At 34.3% G+C, this 20,889-nt stretch overlaps 1 protein-coding gene across 3 annotated transcripts in view; it reads left to right on the top strand.

Annotated features, from left to right (window-relative positions):
* The window catches only part of LOC148952925 (uncharacterized), a 74,577-nt gene that overhangs the window by 14,553 nt on the left and 39,135 nt on the right, over window positions 1-20,889 (top strand). For all 3 annotated transcript variants that reach the window (XM_089088174.1, XM_089088173.1, XM_089088175.1), the window contains exon 2: window positions 6,780-6,963. In XM_089088174.1, coding sequence (XP_088944300.1) covers window positions 6,780-6,963 — 184 coding nt within the window. The remainder of the gene's footprint in view (window positions 1-6,779; window positions 6,964-20,889) is intronic.

Here is a 20,889-nt window from a genome sequence, read left to right as displayed (position 1 = left end):
GAGGATAAAAAAGGCAGCTAGGACAGAATTCATAAAAAAAACAACACCTACTACATATTTAAAAAAATTACAAGCAGAATCTAATCTAAAAAGGACTATAATAGATGCTAAATATAAATACTGGAATAATTTTGCAAATAATCTCCAGAGAAACAAATGGGCCAATTATACATAAAGTCATAAGCCACATATGTGGGAAAAAGAATTCTCCCAACCCACTCCTGTATGAGCTTATACATAATAATACACATTATGACAATGATAATGAAAAGGCTAACCTATTTTCAACTCTTTTTGTTAATAAGCTAACATCAAATAATCAAAGCAAACTGTCCACAATTCCTATGAACCCTAGTTACCAACCACGCACATAACTAATCCATTTTCAATCCAGGAATTGAATAATGCAATACATCATATTAGGTCCAAAACTACCAGTAGCTATGACAATATACACCCTACATGGATAAAGAATCTCACACCTTCATACAAACAAGAACTGCTAAATTGTTATAATCACGCTTGGGCATCTTCTAGGTTCCCCAATATATGGAAAAGTTCGTCCCTCCTACCAATCCTAAAGAAAAATAAACCAAAAGATAACCCTGAGTCTTATAGGCCCATAATGATTACACCTGTGATGAGGAAAATAATGGAGAAAATGATTTATCATAGACTCCTCTGGTTTGTTGAGAAAAATAACATGATCCCACACACTCAAACTGGATTCAGGAAATACCACTCCTCAACAGATGCCTTCATTTTGCTAACAAATGCAATAAATGAATCTTTCTCAAAAAATAATATCCTAGTGGCAGCTTTCCTAGATTTTGAAGGAGCTTATGACAATGTGAACCACCAAATCCTTTTAAATAAACTTGCAAACCTTGGCGTACCTCCTAAGCTAGTATCCTTTATTAAATCCTTCATAGAAGTGCGAAGTTTCATTGTTTGTGTTGGTTCAGCCTCTTCACCCCAAAAGACAATATCCAAAGGCCTACCTCAGGGAGCAGTCCTCAGTTGCCTCCTTTTTGCCCTATATCTCTGGGACATGAACCTACCCCACACGAATCTACAATATGCTGATGATCTGGTGCTATGGTCATCTGGCAACACCTTTCAGATAGCACAGTCAAATCTGCAAAAGTCACTTTTCCAGTTTGAAAAATTCTCTCAACATTCAGATTTACCCATTGCACCCATCAAGTCAAAAATAATCCAATTTCACCGGAAGCGAAACCATGTTAATGCAAAACTAACTCTAAATAAAACAACTATTCCAGAAGATAATAATATTAATTACCTAGGTCTCATGCTTGACCAAAAACTTAATTTCCACCTCCACATTTCAAGCACAATAAAAAAATGTTATAGAAAAGCAAATATACTAAAGACTTCTTTCCACACCCTGGGGTTGTAAGGAGAAAACTCACTCCAGTTTTATAAATCACATATAAGACCCCATATTGACTATGGGCTCATCGTCTATGGTGCATGTGCAAAGACCCAGATGCGAAAAATTGAAACAACACAAAATGATATAATAAGTCTCATATTTGGTCTTAGGAAACCCACGAGCACCAAGTTTCTGCTTATGGAGAGTGGATTAACAACAATAAGGGAGAGACGTAGCTTTCTCTTGATAAAACATCCTACAAAAATTGAATCAAATAGCTCACACACATTACATAATTGGTTAAGAAATCCAGCCATGTATAGAGGTATTGCAGATGAGTATGCCAATATTCAGAAGAAGTTCCCTGTACCAGCAAAGTCTATTGCACCTACTTTCCCCCAATCCCCTCCATGGAATTGGTCATTTCCCATAATAAATACTGAATTTTCAAAATGGAATAAAGATTTACCCCCATTGCTTTTGTCCAGAAAAAAAATTGCAGAACTTAATACAATTACCTATAAAAATCACTTCCAAATATTTGTTGATGGGTCAAAAATGAATGATAAGGTTGCAAGTGGTGTTTTCCTTCCTCACCTGAAAATTGCAATGGGCGAGAGATTATTTAATAATTTATCTATAATGTCTGCTGAGTTAAATGCCATAATCCTGGCATTAGAACACCTTAAGCAAAACCAATCTTTCATTGAAAATTCGAATAATATTATCATCTATTCCGACTCTTTATCAAGCCTTGAGTTGCTGGCCTCAGCTCTTCAATATAAGTTGGACATTGACACTTATCATTGTCACAGTATTATTGATAATCTTGCTTCAAGTGGCATAAAAACTTACTTTTAGTACATTCCTAGCCACTCTGGCATAAGTGGTAATCATCAGGTTGATGAAATAGCAAAAAATGCTATAAATATTGACCAGCCAAGTGGGATACCAATCCCAATTAGAGATATTTACCGATGGAGGCTATCAGATATTAATTTTAATAAGACTAATCCTATCCTTTCCCCCTTTCCAAATAAGTATCTTTCTAAAATTTATCATAGAATTTGTTCAAAAAAAAATTGACTAAATTTCCTTGCATTCTCATTTAAGCTTTCTAATTCAAGTGGTTCATTTCCCCTGTCCCCTCTTTGCAGACATTGTAATATGAATAATGAAACAATTGACCATTGCCTATTTAAATGTAATATGCTGACGTCTGCACAAGATACCTTGCTTTCTAAACTGTTAAAATACTTGAAACACCACAAAATCCCACTATCAGCCAAGAGCCTATCCAATTATACTTGCAAACAGAGCATAGAAATTGACATCTACCATCTTATATTTGAACTCCTAGATTCGAAAGATCTGCTGAAAGGTATCTGAATGCATAAAGTAAATATGAGGCAATCAAGCCAGTAGCTCTGTAGCCCACAGAGTGAAGCAAAAGGAAAAGGGCTAAATAGTTTTACTGAAAAGCCCGCCTGCCGTTAAATAGAAGAAGAAGAAGAAGAATATTAGAAGCTACAGTGATGACAATGGTCAAATATGGCTCTGAAGCATGGACGCTCCAAAAAGCAGATGAAGATTTGCTAGATGTTTTCCAGAGAAATTACTTAAGGACTGTTCTGGGTACCCAGCTGAGTGACTGTGTTTCAAACAATAGGCTATACAAAAAATGTGGTTCAAAAAAGTGGCTAGGGTACATTGTGCAGATGAAGGATGACAGATTGCAAAGATTGTTATTTTTGGCCAGCTGTCTCGGGCTAAACGCAAAGCAGTTCGTCCTCATCTGGGTTGGGAGGACGTCATAAAGAAAGATTTAAATGAAGTGGGAGCTTCATGGGTGGGTGTAAAAAGGGAGACTTTGAATAGATTAAGATGGAAGAGAAGCATGCGTAGCTGTGTTGGCCTCAGGTGGCTTGGTGCTGCAGTGAGTTGTTAGTTGTAGTAATAGTATACATGGCCTCAAGGATCACACCAAAACCAATTTCCTCCTCAGCAAAATCGGTCTCACCTCTATTGCTATGCATAGAGAAAACCTACTTGCCCACTACTTTACAAAAATTGAAGGTAACAGTTCCCATAGATTACATGATTGGCAAAGAAACCCTGATGCTTTTAGGGGCCTTGCACAGGAATTTACAACCACCCAAATGACCTTCCCCATACCTTAATCTTCTTTATTTCAAATATACCCATGGATACCATCCTGGGCTAACCATTACCCAGAAGTGAACCTTTTGTTTACACCAGCTATTGAGGCAGATCTCTCCCTTGCCTATATAAAATCATTATTCCTTGAATTTGAGTCTCAGAGATATAATCACCACCTCCCAATTTTTGTGGATGGCTCAAAAACGGAATCCAGGACTGCTTGTGGAGTCCACTTCCCATCTTTATGTATAGCAGTGGCAGAAAGGCTCCAAAATGATGTGAGTATCATGACAGCCAAAGTAGTTGCCATCAACATTGCATTGGAAACCATTATAAAGATGCCAAACCCTCCAAGAAACACCCCTCTTATAATTTATTCCAACTCAAAATCAGCCCTGCCTTGATATCACCAGAGTATTCAGACTACCCAGACAATGTTAATTCCCAAAATTCCTATACATCCCAAGTCATATGGGTATTAAAGGAAACCACAAGGCAGATGAAATAGCTAAATCTGCCCTTCAGTTTGAAATAATATCTGGAAGGCCTATCCCAGTAAGAGATATAAACCATTGGCACCTAAAAATTTATCTAGCAAACCAAAGCCCACCAAACCTTTTTTTATATGCATCCTGGAAATACTCAAAGATGTACCACAGAATATGACCAAATGCTACTGGTCTTAACTGTCAAACTTATCATTTCCAAAACACAACCACTTTGACATTAATGAGTCCATTTTGCCACCTTGCCAAACCTATGTCAAGACCATCAAACCACGTTCTTTTTGGTTGCCCTGTGGCAACTCTCAACCATAAAAAAGAATGGCTAACTTTATCTGCTATATTCAAGCACCTTAAGCTAACCCATGGGCGCCCATATGGGGGTAGGGGGGGCTCTTGCCCCCCCCCCCTGGCTGGATGATGCTGCCTTAGTTTCATATTTTTGTTCTGAGATTTCTATTATATAGCATTAAAAGTAGCAATTAGACGCCGTTTGCCCCCCCCTGGAATTCAGCTTATGGGCGCTCATGAGCTAACCTCTAATATTGACCAACTATCACAAAGCAAACTCTCTTCAATTGATGATGCTGAATTGTTCTAAGCTGTCTTTAACTGCCTGAATATAGCTGGTTTCATCAATGATATATAAATTCAATGATATTTTTATTATTAAGTAATAATAGACTAATTTTTACATTTGATTTCCCAGGATGCCCCTGACATAATCAGACAATACAAAAAGGTTAAACGAATTTATCTGAAGCCTATAACTGAAGAGAGAAGAAGAATTGAATATTAACATGAATTGAGTGTTAGATTTACTTGAATTCCTTCAGAATGACAGAGTATTCACTGATGTTAACCTATTTGCTGAGGGATATAGCTTAAAGTATCACAGATCATTTTTGTCAGCAGTCAGTCCTTTTCTTAAGACAGGCCCAGTTTGTCCAATTGTCTGTCATTTTTGTTAAGATTAGCATAGTCTCCGTAGGCTTAGATTAAGAAGTTAAGATAAATTTCTAGTGTAGGGGCTTCTTGCTCTCTTGAAAAGGAGTTGAGTTAGGTAAATGGATCTTTCAGGAGTTATAGGATACTAAACAAGCTGTCCAACTTTTGGAACAATATTCTGTTCTTCAATCAGCACAAAAACTACAAAATAAGTGACCAGATATGATTTATAGGTATAAATTTGGGACCAGTCCTTTTCACAAGGAGAAAAATTAAAAAAACAATTCTTACTTCATAATATGCAAAATTATCCTAGTTAACATATTTTCCTAGGGAGCACCTTTATCCTCACAATTTTTACTGGTGTACATTTGTTTTGGTAAATTATTGGCAGTTCATATTATTGACTTACAAATAAAGTAAACATACCACTCAATGCCTTTTTTTATGCTCTTTCAAAATACAACAATCATTTTTGTCAGAAATGAATTTTACCCCTACCCTTATATATATCAATTCAGGGAATATATTTGCACATTAGGGGTTTGGGGGAAAATTTTATTTTTGATGCAAATGAGAGGTAAGTTTAAACTATACCCCCACCCCCTCCCAATGTGCAAATATATACCCTGAATTGGTATATATAGGGGTGGGGGTAAAATTCATTTATGACAAAAATGATTATTATATTAATAAAGAGCATAAAAAAGGCATGGAGTAGGATTTTTACTTTATTTGTAACTCAATAATATGAACTGCCGAAAATTTACTTTTTTTTTACAAAAATGTGAAAAATAAACATATTTGACAGCATTTATCCATTTAAAATATTCTATATATGAAAGTTAAACAGCATTACTGCCATCTACCAAAAAGATACAAATAGGCTAATAGTGATAAATATAGTTGGTAAATTTTTTGCATTTCATATTATTGACTTACAAATAAAGTAAACATACCACTTGATGCCTTTTTTAATGCTTTTTCCAAATATAGTTATAATTTTTGCCTCAAATGAATTTTATCCTATTCCTTTATATAGGCCTATCAGTTCAGGGTATTTATTTGCACATTAGGGGGGGGGGGGAACGACAAGACTTCAAGACTTGGAGAAAAGACAATGTGATTGATAAACTGGGAAAACAAGGAAAATGGTGAGGATAAAGGTGCTCCCCCAGGAAAATATGTTAACTAGGATAGTTTTGCATATTATGAAGTAAGAGTAGTTTTTTAACATGTTTCCTTATGACCAGGACTGGTCCTAAATTTATATCAATTTATACATCAGTGACCTAAAAGTATCCACAACCATTCCAAGCATTATGGTAATAAATGCAACAGCAACTATCACCACCAGCCCCAGAACTTGTTGCAGGCTCATTACCTAGACAAAAACAGACAATTTAGTTGAAGTATTACATCCCATGCTTGAAAAAAAGCTCAATTTAAGTACAACTGCAAACCTGAAGGAAATTCAAAGTTCCAGACTAGAAATCTATTCACAGTTTCAGGCATGAATTAGTGATTTATTTATTTCTTTCATTTTCTCTTGAATTCTGTCAGTTTTACCCTATCGCCCAATTTGTTATGGGAGAAGGGGGGCTAGGTGGCTAATTCTTCCAGATTTAAGAGATTTATTCTGATTGAAGATTGCATTGCTGTGCAGGGGTTCTACTAGCCAAGATGTTTAGGGGGAGGAAGGTATTTTACCAAATGGCTGGATATTTTTACCAACTTTTTTTTTTACCAATAATTAGCAAATTCTTTTCTAGGCACTGCTTTCTAGTATCCCCCCCAGTGAAGAGGATGTGTACATTTTGTTTTCTGATGTAGCGTTTGAAGACCTAAAGCTTGTGTTGCAGTTGATATACACAGGTGAAGCGTATATTGACCCTTCTCACAGTGCTGGTGTCTTGGAACTGGCAAATATTCTAGGAGTCCCTATTTTCAAGCAAGGTAATTTTTAATGTCTTAAATTCTCTGAAAGTCTTTGATTTTTATGGATATTACAATATGAGTATAACCAAGTGATTTAGTTATTAGGTAAAAAGTAACTTACTAGTAAAATTAATAGATCATTCCATTGTTAAGATTAATCATAAACAAATTAGGACTATTTTTGTATCTGGAAAATTAAACAGGATCTTAATAAAATGCTTTCACTAATGTCAAAAATGTTCTCTGGTTTCATCAATCAAGTAGTTTTTTTCAAATACAGGTTTTTTTTTGGGAAATTTGGTGGTAATTGATTATTTTAAAGGTTTAAAAAGATTGTGCTTGACAAAGTTTTTGGAGAATGAAAGCTTCAGGTATTTTTCAATCCTCCTGGAATTTTTTATTTTAACTATTATTCAAAATCGTTTCCAATATCAAGAAATCTTTTAACTTAGCAAGAGTCATAATAAAAGAAAAGAAAAAAAATATATAAATACACAATAATTTCGGAGACCACACTTCCTTTCCATGACAATAAATAAAATTTCAAATAGGGATAAAATTCTTTTAATAGACAGTGATGATGATAACAGTGATAGAAATTCACAAAAATACCAGATACAGTCACATATACAGTGACCGTCATCAGTAGTAAAACTGTTATCACTGTTGTCATCATCACTGTCTATTAAAAGCATTTTATCCCTATTTGAACTTTTATTTATAAATGCACAAAGAACACATATCAATAAAAAATAAATGAAAATGGCAACTTGAAGCAATCAGTGGGTAAAAGCTCCTGAGCTATTTTGGAATTCAGTTAACAGAAAGAGCAATGCCAGCCTAGTTTATAGATTTTTTGAGATCTCAGTGTTACAGCACATGCTTGACTCTCATAAGATGGAAGTAAGATCCTCACTAGTGTAAGTTTTTGTATCAAATCTATTGTATAGATCTAATTTATCCCTTATAAGAGCTTCAACTTAAAGGCAGTCTTTACAGAGGCAATTAAAGTTACCACTCCAGGTATGAAATATACTGGTATTTTGAATCCCAAATTACTAGTCACACTTCTTGATGAAAGCTTTTATGAAGGCCAGATGAATTTTAAAGCAGAAGTTCAGAACTGCAAAACTCTTTGTTCTGGTGAATGAGTAAATATAAGAGGGAAAGGTATATTAAAGTTAACTACTGTCAATAGACCTCATTACATGGCCCAAATTGTTCTTAACAAAAATCAATCAGGAATTTTTCAGAAGATATTTGACCCACTACTAACTGCCAAGGCTTGCCCAAATGATTCTTGCACTTAGTTAAGAAATAATAAGCACTTATTTTGTCTATATTAGTTTTAATTTTATCAATGATTTTGGTCATCAGAAAAGTTTTGTTTGATAATGGAAAGCTGGATCACTGTATGGCTGTCTAGATATCAAGAAATTGATTGTACTTGGCCATTGGGTTTCAGAAGGAGATGATGCATCTTGCTTTTGGTGTCAGGCCATGCCTCAACTTGGTGTAGCAGAATTACCATGTCAAAATTAATTGACACAAAATGAGTTTGTAGATGCAGGAAGTTGGATAAGTGAACTTCCAGAATTTTTTAATGAATGGAGAATTTTTTTCCTGAAAGATCAAATCTGATTTAGATATGAAATCTAGGCTTAATGGAATCCCAAACAAACACACACACACACACACACACATATATATATATATATATATATATATATATATATATATATATATATATATATATATATATATATATATATATATATATATATATATATATATATATATATATATATATATATATATATACAAAAACATTATGGTCTGCTTCACATTTTTAAGTCATAATAATTAGTTATTTGTTTTTTTTTGTCACATATATGATAGTAATTAAAACGTTAAATATTTTTGTGGCGGAATGAAAATAAAAGGGGTAGAAGTTCTTTTTCAAGACTTGAAACGATTGAGAGCTTGCCTTCTTTTTTTCTATCTTTAATTAATATATATATATATATATATATATATATATATATATATATATATATATATATATATATATATATATATATATATATATATATATATATATATATATATATATATATATATATATATATATATATATATATATATATATATTCTACCCATGAACTTGCAAAGGCAAGTTGTCCTAGGGGCATGCCATGAATAGAAGAAAAAAAAGAGAAAATTGTTGTAATAGTTATTAGCACAAATTAAGAATACCAGAAATACTGATAATAAAAAAAAAATATATGCATATGTTAATACATAAAAATACATAATTCCTTGCTGAGTTGCTATTGGAGTCACCATAACGACCAAAAAAAGAAAAAAAAAACTATCCAAACAATCCACTACACTTCTTCACACACTTCAAACAACAAAAGAAGAAGAAACAAAACGAATAATATCTTAGGACTCATTAATAGAATACATTTTTTCCTTGACTTTATTTCTAAATTTCTCCAACCATTTTATATCATTAATTATCATATTGTTACTAGTCCATAAATTTGTATAAATAAAATACAAATAAAAATGACAAATAATAACTTAAAACTCATAATTAGAATACATTTTTTCCTTAACTTTATTTCTAAATTCTTCAAACCTTGTTGTGTCATTAATTGTCTAATCATTACTATTCCATAATTTTATTCCTTGATAAATAAAGGAGAACTTAGACCTTTTAGTGATGGCATTTGGAGCAGACAGTTCCTTGCTTTTTCGAGTATTATAATTTTGGCAACCAGACCTAATCAGAAACATGCCTGAGAAGCATAAAGGTAAATTATTATTATTATACTTGAACATAAATAGCTGATTATAAAAATCCCGAAAGCCAGCAGCTCGTAAATTTTTTTTGTCTTCTGTACTCCAATCACAGAATCACTATAAGATTTATTGCAAAGTAAAAGGATCACATTATTTTGGAGAACTTGAATTGGATTCACCAGCGACGGAAATGTCCCTAACCATACTGAAGAACAATATAAAATATACAGATGTATTATAGAGAAATACAACAACCTTAAAATGCGATGCGGGACAAAGTGTGCAAGTTCTCTAAGGATTCCGATGTTCCGTGATAAAATTGCTGACGTATTCCCAACATGTTTCCTAAACGACAAAGTTTCATCAAGTGTAATACCTAAATACTTGACACAAGACTTCCTTTCATTCTCGCCATAACTGTATTTTAATCGGGAAATCCATGGATAATATGTAGCTGTTCTCAAGAATAAGATAAAACTACTCTTAGCCGGGTGAACTTTTCGTTGCGAGCTTTCAACTGCAACCTAGTAAAGGGCAAACCACAGACCATAGTAACCAAAAGTTGCAAAACTTGTTTTGAGAATAAAAAAAACTGCCTAAAGTTCATCTGACATTGATTCAGGAATGCTAACTATCATTTCGGTTAACTTTAAAAGTAAAAGTTTATTGCAAAAAGATGTTTTCGGTGATTTTGAACAAGAACCTGAAACCCCTCAAAAATGGAATCAGATAAAAAATTGCACCGTTGGAATCAGCATGGTCAAAAACTTTGTTTAGGGTAATTAAAGTCCCTCATTTTGAACAGCAAGGAAAATCATTTTTTTGCATGAGTAGCTCTGATGTGTATCCTTTTTTATCTACCAGGGCTAGAAGGTTACCAGAGTATCATAGAGAGATCTTTAATGGATCATTTGAACGGAAATTAAAATTGCTAGTGCACTTTTAAGTTACCAAAAAGATTAGAGTGCAGCTAGCTCTTCTCCCCAGAAGGCCCCCTTCCCCCGAAGTCGTCCCATCAAAATTTTGTGAGAGCCATCTTTTTCTGCATAGTTAGAAGGTCCAATAACTTTTCTCTGACCCTCCATAGTCCTTGGGGAAACGGCTGTAAGTGGTATTGGGCGGTTTTGTGCCATCTATATGATTATTTGGAGAAACTGTCTTTGTTAATTCTTAGCAGTGCTGTTTTTCCTACAATGCCATCAAATTCCGATCTAGCGCCAAAATTTGATAGATTTTGAGGTATAATTTTTTAAGGATTTTAGGGTGGCAATTTGAAGGGGAGGGATTTTCCACGGGAAGGATTTTCAATGAGAATGAAAGTTTTTTTTGGGAACTTTCCAAAAGTTTACACCAGGGGAAGGGGATTTCCTGGCATTATTTAGAAAACCGTCAGAAGTTAAAATAATAAAAAAACAATTGGAAGTAAGGAGCAACATAAAAATTTAAAAGGAATGGAAGTTATGCCAAACATGCGGGGGGGGGGGCTGCCCCCCTCTAGAAAAGAATATCATGGCTGAGTCACTACCATGGGGTGTGTCATGGATTTTCCGGTATTATCTACCTAAGCTACACAAACATTTTTTTTACGTGTTCTTTCTAATTAAAAACGAGCAAAGATTAATTTAAAAAACAAAGTTTTCATGTAGGAAAGTAAGAGCAAAATTGAAACTTCAAACGAACAAAAATTATTACTTCACTGCCTTTCTAACGTATATCAATAAAACTGGTGCAAATAAAGCAATAAAAAAAAGAAAAAAAAGCTATTGACGAAATGAGTTGCGCACGGTTCAGTTGCACGAAGGGTCAGTTACACGAGGGTTCGGTTTTACGGCGGTTCAGTTGCACGAAGATTGAGTTACATGGGTGTTCAGTTGCTTGGGGCTCAGTTACATGCACACCCTTCAGTCTCCATTGGAAGTTTGAAATAAAAACTAATCCCGGGTTCAACTTTCGGTACCTTTATATATTTAACTGAGTTAATAAATAATCCAGTCAAAAGCCTTAAGGAATAAGAATAACTTTTAGTGCATTTTAACAGTGGCGTCAATTTACGAAATTCAGTAGGCGGGAGGCAAAATCATACTCCCTAAAAGTAAGATCAATACTAAACGCATTTTGGGTATTTGAAGCCAATTTGAATGAGCCCGTAAATAAGTATACTTTGCTTGCTTTATATTCTCAATCACGAAAGTAAACATAAAAATTCTTAAAAACACTCCACTGGGCAGATATGAATTGTATTTTAAAATTTACGCCACAAATTCATCTTTTTTTTTAAATTCTCTTTTTCATTGTATGGTCTTCATTGATTGGGATTCTGAACGATTGTAATATCACTCAAATATGTACCGTACTAGGACTGCATTAGCGGATATGAATTAAAAAGCCGAACTATCAGTTGTTGCGTCAGAGAGGCGAAGTTATCAAGGCAAATCTTAGGCAGCGCAATAGCGCTGCCTAAGTAATGAACGATGTTGGCACAAAGTATTGTTTATTTTTTCTTTAGACCAGGGCACTTCGTATCGAAGGACTTGTCGTAGAAACTTCTAAAAGGACTCATTCGATTGGAAGTTGGATTTGCTAGTGCTCTTTTTAATGGTCGAAAGTGATTGGAAGGCAACTAACACCCGTTCCACGCCCACCGTTTCCTCAAACCCATCCAATCAAAATTTTGAGATAGCCATTTTGTTCAGCGTAGTTGATTTCCAGGTATAAATTATGTTTCTGTGGAGGACACCCCCACAGCCCTCAGGGCAAGGGTTGTAAGTTATGCCCTGGGGGCATATAAGCTTTTTATAGAATGCTTTGTCATAGAAATTTCAAAAAGGGCTCATTCGATTGAAAATTCAAAGGGCTAGTGCCGTTTTTAATTGTCGAAGGTGATTGGAGGGCAACTAACCCTCCTGTCACGCCCACAATTAACCCAAACACATCCAGCCAAAATTTTTAGAGAGCCATTTTGTTCAACGTAGTTGAAAGTTCTGGAAATTAGGTCTTTGAGGATAACAATTCCCCCACCCCCCCACAGTCCTCATGGCAAGGTTTGTAAGTTATGCCCTGGGGGCATATCATTTTTATAGAAAGAGTTGTCGTTGAAACTTCAAAAAGGGCTCATTTGATTGGAAATTTAAATGGCTGGTGCCCTTTTTAATAGTCGAAAGTGATTGGAAGGCAACTAGCACCACTTCCGCGTCCACCATTGCCCCAAACACATCAAATCAAAATTTTGAGATAACCATATTGTTCAAATCAGTTGAAAGGTCCAGAAATTATATCTTTGAGGATGACACTCTCCCAAGAGCCCTCAAGGTAAGGGTTGTAAGTTATACCCTGGGGACATATAAGGTTTTTATTGAAGCTTTGTCGTAGAAACTTGAAAAAGGACTCATGCGATTGAAAATTCAAAAGGCTAGTGCCCTTTTTTTATAGTCGAAAGTGATTGGAGGGCACTTAACCTCCCTTTCACGCCCACCTTTTCCCCAAACACATCCAATCAAAATTTTAAGATAGCTATATTGTTCGACGTAGTTAAAAGTTTTAGAAATTAGGTCTTTGAGGATGATAACCCCCTCAGAGTCTTCACGGCAAGGGTTGTAATTTATGCCCTGGCGGCATATAAGATTATTATATACAGAAATATTACAGAAACTTAAACATGTGCTCATTCAATTGGAAATTAGAAGGGCTTGTGCCCTTTTTAATTGTCGAAAGTGATTGGAGGATAACTAACACCCCTTTCATACCCACAATTTCCCCAAACACATACAATCAAAATTTTGAGATAGCCATTCTTTTCGACACAGTTGAAAAGTCCGAAAGTTTATGTTTTTGAGGATGACACGCCCCCCACAGCCCTCAGGGCAAGGGTTGTGAATTATGCCCTGGGGGCATATAAGTTTTTTTTTATAGAAAGCTTTGTCGAGAAACTTCCAAAAAGGAAATTGAAACGGCTAGTGCCCTTTTTAATAAATGAAAGGGATTGGAGGGCAAGTAACCCCCCTCTCACGCCCACCATTTCCCCAAACACATCCAGTCAACATTTTGTTCAACATAGTTAAAAGGTCCGGAAATTATGTCTTTGAGGACGACAACCCTATCACAGCCCTCAGGGCAAAGGGTGTAATTTATTCCCTGGGGCATATAAGGTTTTTTATAGAAAGTATTGTTGTAGAAACTTTAAAAAGAGCTCATTTGATTGGAAATTGAAAGAGCTAGTGCCCTTTTTAATAGTCAAAAGTGATTTGAGGGCAACTAACCCCCTCCCACACCCACCATTTCCCCAAACACATCCAATCAAAATGAGATTGTAATTTGAGATTGTTGAGATTGTAATTTTGTTCAACGTAGTTTAAAGTTTTGTAAATTAGGTCTTTGAGGATGACACCCCCCCCCCAGCCCTCAGGGCAAGGGGTGTCAGTTATGCCCTGGGGGCCTATAAGGTTTTTATTTAAAGCGTTTTCGTAGAAACTTCAAAAGGGCTCATTCGATTGGAAATTGAACGGGCTAGTGCTTTTTTAATGGTCAAAAGTGATGGGAGGTAAACTAATGCCCCTTTCATGCCCATCTTGTCTCCCACCACATCCAGTCAAAATTTTTCGATTGCCATTTTGTTTAACATAGTTGAAAGTTATGGAGATTAGGTCTTTGAGGATGACAACCCCCTCACAGATCTCAGGGTAAGAGTTGTAATTTATGCCCTGGGGGGCATATAAGGTGTTTATAGAAAGCGTTATCGTAGAAGCTCAAAAAGGGCTCATTCGATGGGAAATTGAAAGAGCTAGTGCCCTATTTAATAGTCGAAAGTGATTGGAAGGCGTGACATTTTTATAGTAAAGATCGATGTAGATACAATTCATTATTTTTTTTTTGTTTTTGTTTAGACACAGGCACTTCGTATCGAAGGAGTTGTTGTAGGAACTTTGAAAAGGGCTAATTCGATTGAAAATAGAAAGGGCTAATGCCCTTTTTAATAGTTGAAAGTGATTGGAGGGCGACTAATCCCCCTCCCACGCCCACCCTCCCATTTGCCCATTATTTTTAAAAACTAAATCTTGCCTTAAGATTAAATCAAAATGCACTGTGATAATGCTAATTCCCAATAAGGCATCTCAGCAGTATCCCAAGAACGACTGAGGGTATTATGTTCAAACTTTTGGGGCTACTTCTGCTCTTAAAATTTAACCAATTCAAAATAGCGTAAGTGTATCCAAGCTATCAAAGAAAGTGAACAGATTGTTTTTGCGAATGGTATCAAATTTTCTATTTCAAGTCAACTAGAGGAGGAATTAAATTAAATTATATGAAACTAAATTAAACACTACGATTTGTGTCCAGATTTTTAAAAGGGTGTATGTTGTTAAAAATTGCTGAAAATTTTTCTCCAGCATATAAATAGTAGGCCAAACTATAAAGTCTTAAAAAAACGAAAAGATTTAAAGTATTATTTTCTTTTTCCCTGAAAAGACCATGTCAATATAAAACGAACAGAAATTCATTAAGAAAAAATTTCCACAAAATAGGTTTTTCAAGGAAAAGTGAAGAACTCCACTAAACCAAAAATGAGCAAAAATAAAATCAAATAATCTACCAAGCGTGAAACTACCATAAATCAGCATCGATAAATAAACGAAACACAAAACGAACAGAAATTACAATAAATAACCAAGCCAAACTCAAAAACGAGCAGAAATTAACATGAGTAGGGCTCAAAACTCCTATGCCATCCCAAGGCCAGAACATAATTTGCACTTTACTGAAAAACATACAAATGAACATGCATTGTCAGACTAATATACATATACTGATATTTAGTAATCAAAATGTTAATATTATTTGATTTATTAAAGTTATAAATGTAAAATCATTTATGTTTTTTCAGTAAAGTGCAAATTATGTTCTGGCCTTGGGATGGCATAGGGGTTTGAGCCCTACTCATGTTAATTTCTGCTCGTTTTGAGTAGACTCGGTTATTTATTGTAATTAATTAAAAAAAAACTTCCCGAAAAATAAGTTTTTCAAAGAAAAGTAAAGGCCATTTTAAACTTTAGCTCAGGAGATACAAATACCTGTTAAAATTCAAACTCAAAACGACCAGTAATTACTATTAAAGAATAAATGAAACCCAAAACGAACAGAAATTAAATAAACAATCATAGCAAAAACGTACAACAAGTAATGATGCTATTTCCATTGATTACAACCCAAAATTCCAAGAAATAGAAAAATCACTCAAAGGACTATTTGCAATGGTTAAAAGCTTGGAAAGTAGGATTTTTTCATTGGAATCGAAAGTGGATGATTTTGAATAAGAAAAGATGTTGGATTGCTTAGTGATGAATGGAGTAAGGCAGAGGCCTGGAAATGATCTAAAGAAAGAAGTATCGGTTATCATTAAAGACAAGATGCTGGTCCCTGGTTTTGAAGTCACTAATATTGTAAATGTTTTTTGATTTAGTTTGAATGACTCTAACGATCAATCTAAAGTGTCTCCAGTGCTAATACGCTTCAAAAATGTGGAATTAGCTCGAGCTGTTTTAAAAGCAAAGACTAAACTAGCAAAGAGTGGAATATTTTTATCAGAATCGCTAACAAAAAAGCGTCGTGAAACTTTAAATGCGGCAAGAGATTGCTTTGGTAAATTTAATGTATGGACTGACCGCGGGCAAATTTTGGCCAAACCATCTGGTCAATCAATGATAAAAGATTCGATCATTCGCGGATTGTGCTTATATATATATATATATATATATATATATATATATATATATATATATATATATATATATATATATATATATATATATATATATATATATATATATATATATATATTTTTTTTTTTTTTTTTTTTTTTTTTTTTTTTTTTTTTTGTATGTGTGTGTGCATGTATATTTTATGATTTAATTCCATATCTAAAATCTGTTGTCTTTTTTTACTGGAAAATAAGAAACGCCCCCAGTTGTAGGACGACTTTTTGATCTTGAAAATAACCCGTTAGATGTTTTAAGCATTATCAATAATTCTATCGGACATGTCAACAGTGATTTGACCACAGTGAACCACGCAGTAATAAGTAAATATGTTTCTAGTCTGAGGAAGGCTGTCAAGCGGGATGGATATTTTTCAGTGCTCCAGTTGAATATTCAGGGTCTTTGATCTTCAATAGACCAACTAAAACAGATTGTTTCTGATGGGCTACCTGACGTTGTTGGTTTATGCGAGACTTTTTTAGATTCTAAAAATGATATGCTTTTGGATTTGCAAGGTTATAAAATGGAACGACTGAATCGACAAAAGATGGCCAAGGGTGGTCTTGCTTTGTATATTTCTAATAATCTCCCATATTCTCTTAGAATGGATTTATCCAGAAATATCGAACATGTCTTTGAGTCACTTTTCGTAGATATTAAATGTGGAGGTAAGGACTTAATTGTTGGTATTATTTATCGATCTCCTAGTGGCTCTATTCCATTGTTTCTACACACCCTTAATGATCTACTGGATACCATCCTAAAACAGTCGACTGAATTGATTATTATAGGAGATTTTAATATAAACTTGATGGATATAAAGTCTTCTGTATCTTTGGATTTTCTGTCGTCCATGCTTGCCGCAGGTACTTTACCTTCTGTATGTATCCCATCTCGAATAACAGAGAGTACGTCATCTCTGATAGACAATATTTTCTGTACGGCTACCTTGATCCAAAATTGTGTTTTAGTGAGCGACATTTCCGATCATTTCCCTGTTTACTCTAGATACTGTTTTGATAAACTGCCTATTGAGAGGACTTTTGAGTCTGGTAAGAGGCCTTTTAGGTTTGGTGAAGTGGAATTGATGCTTCTTAGGTCAAGATTGGCAGAAATTTCTTGGGTTGTTCTTGAGAGTGATTCTGACTTTTGTAATTTATTTGATACTTTTTATGACTCTATTAAAGATGCTGTTCTTGATATTTGTTCTGTTTCTCCTTCTAATCGTAAGTCTAAGAATACTTTTCCTCCAAATCCTTGGATGACCCCTGGTCTCCTTAGGAGTTGTAGGAGAAAAAATAATCTCTGGAGGGCCTTTAAGTCTGCTAGCCCTTCAATGAAAGCTATCTGCTTTCAGAGATTTAAAATTTATAGGAATATTTGTAATTCTGTTTGTCGAAAGGCCAAGTCCCAGTATTATTTTAATTGATTTTTCAGATTTTGGTAAAGATATACGAAAAACTTGGCAGGTTATAAATTCTGTGCTTAGGCCCTCTTTTCAGTCTCCATCAGCCCCTTCTTTTTTGGATCTTGATGGCAAAATCATCGAAGGTGAACTGAATATTCAAGATGCATTTACTTCATATTTTGCGAATATTGGTAAAAGGACCGCTTCGGCTGTTGGTTCTTCTCCGTCAGGATTCAACTTCAGGTCTTATCTTGGGCCACCTTGTATGAAGTCAATGTTTTTGGAACCAGCGACGGAGAAAGAAATTGCTAAAATTGTTATAGATTGAAAAATTGTTCGTTGTCTGGCCCTGATAATATTCCTACTAAATTAATTAATTTCATCCTTACTTCCATTATTTCTCACTTAACAAAACTTATTAAACTCTCTTTTCCGCCTGGTATTTTCCAGAGTATTCTCAAGCGTGCTCGAGTCATCATATTATATAAGGGGGGGGGGGCACGAAATGATCCAGCCAACTATCGGCCAATTTCTTTGTTGTCTGTACTTAGCAAAATATTTGAGAAGGCGATGCTTTCCCGTCTTAATAATTTTCTTACTTCTAAAGATTTTTTTTCACGATTTTCAATTTGGTTTTCGAGCAAATCATTTGACTGAGCATGTTTGGGCAGTTTTACTGAATTATCTTCACTCTGCCATAGACTCCCATTTGATTCCTGCTGCTTTGTTTCTGGATGTTCGTAAAGCCATTGATTCTTTAACCCACAGTGTTCTTCTATTTAAACTTTCTCATTTTGGCGTAAGAGGTAGTGCGTTCTATTGGTTCAAGTCTTTCTTGTCTGGTAGAATAATTTCTGTTGATCCATTTTTTCGCTCACCATCAAGTGTTGACCAGGGGGTTCCTCAAGGGTCAATTTTAGGGCCGGTACTGTTTTTTAATTTACATAAATGACCTAATTTTTGCAGTTAGAAATAAAAATCCTCTTTATTGCTGTCGTCAATGTCATCCAACAGTCTCCCTTACCCATAATTATAGTTTGCATACCTCGGATTCTCTTGTTACTTTTGCCGATGATACCACCCTTATTACTTCTGGGAGAACAGAGGATGAAGTTCTTACAAAGTTAGTGGACCTCTTTGAGAGAGTTATATCCCAGGCTAGTTATATCTCGTATATCCCAGGCTTGCCCTCAATTATCTGAAATTCATATATCCAAAGGCTTTATTAGTAGACCAAAGGATGGCCATGTCCGTTTCCTAGGTATCCTCCTAGATGAAAATTTATCTTTCAAACACCATATTGATTTGATTAAAATGAAGGTATGCAGAAACCTTGGTATTCTAAGAAAACTAAAGCATATCTTTCCAGGACCAATTCTAAGAATCCTATTTCATAGCTTAATTCATTCTTATGTTTCCTATTATTCAGTCATATGGATGTCTACTTTCCCTTCTTTTCTTAAACCGCTTTCGAATATTTGTGATAAAGCTATAAATCTTATCCAGGATGTAAATCGTTCGGCAACTAAACCGTTGCTTGATATTAAAAAACTTTATATTCTTTCCTGTGCGTCTTTCACTTTTCTTCAGTTCCATGGTGATATTCCTAGGTCCCTTAGATTTACGTCTTCTTTTGTATCTGATCGGTCAAATTATCAGCTCCGTAGTTCTCTAAATATCCAAATTCCGCATACACCAACAATAAGATCCGATTTTAATCCGTTTTGTTGCGTGTCATTTGACATAGAACAACCCTCCCGATTCAGCTCGAGAATGCCACTCGTTTGGCACCTTCAAAAGACTAGTAAAAAAATATTTGTTTTCATGTGATTAATTTTCTTTACTTTTACCTGCTGCCAATAGTTTTTTTTTTTTTTTTTTTAGATGTTGTTATTAACCGTATTTTTATAAAGTTTATTTATTTAAACGTCCTTGTTTTTTTTTTTTTTTTTTTTTTTTTATTAAGCAAAAGCTTCACATTTTTAAAGTTCAAATGCTTTTGTTTATTTGTTTAAATATTAATTTTTTGTTTATATTTTTTAAATATTAAGCGTTGAAATGTTTAATGTTTATTTGATATTTTCATAATCCCCCTCCTACAGGCCATGGAGTCTTTGTGGGGATTTGTAGATTGTTATGTAATTATTTTACTGATATATGGAAAATAAACCTATCTATCTAATAATATAAATGAATAAATAGATCTTAAAGCGAGTAATGCTTAGATTGAATATGAAAATCAAGCTTAAACGAAAACAAATATTTTGCTATTAAAGTATAAATGAAACTTAAAACGAACAAAAATCAAATAAACAATGAATGCGAACAAACATACAATATATATTAATGTAAATGAATAAGTTAATCTTAAAACGAGTGAAACTTAAATTGAATATGCAAATCAAGTTTGAATCGAATAAAAATAACTACAAACTAGAGTTTGGGTGAAAACAATTTTGAAAAGCTGAAAACAATTCTTTGAAATATATTCACTTTTGTAACTTTAAGAAATCAAAAATTAATTAAGATTTTACGGAATAAATATCAGCATATGTATATTAAATTGACAATGCACATTTTTTTTCCAGTAAACTCATTTGAATTTTTTTTCAGTAAAGTACAAATTATATTCTGGCTTTTAGAAAGCAAAGGGGTTTGAACCCTACTCATATAAATTTGTGCTGGTTTTGAGTTTGACTCTAATATTTATTTTAATTTTTGTTCGTTTTGGGTTTCATTTATTTATTGATACTGATTTGGGGTAGTTGAGTCTGGATGCTAGGTGTTGAAAATGTGAACCATACCACGACGGAATGGGGCTGCTACAAGAATTAGCCTACCCTCCACCCCCTAAATTGACCATGCGGATTCAAAAATACCAATGTCACTTGCTTTTGAGTGGTGTGACACTCCGAAGCTTGATATTTTATTATATTTTGAAGTTTCTTGCAAGAAAAAGCATATTCCACTAAGTTTGAC

Source organism: Artemia sp. Qi Xiang Cuo, chromosome 4, assembly GCF_049724085.1.
Source record: "Artemia sp. Qi Xiang Cuo chromosome 4, ASM4972408v1, whole genome shotgun sequence".
Taxonomy (NCBI): domain Eukaryota; kingdom Metazoa; phylum Arthropoda; class Branchiopoda; order Anostraca; family Artemiidae; genus Artemia; species Artemia sp. Qi Xiang Cuo.
Note: the sequence above shows the minus strand (reverse complement) of the source record. Positions and strands in the feature narration are given on the sequence as shown.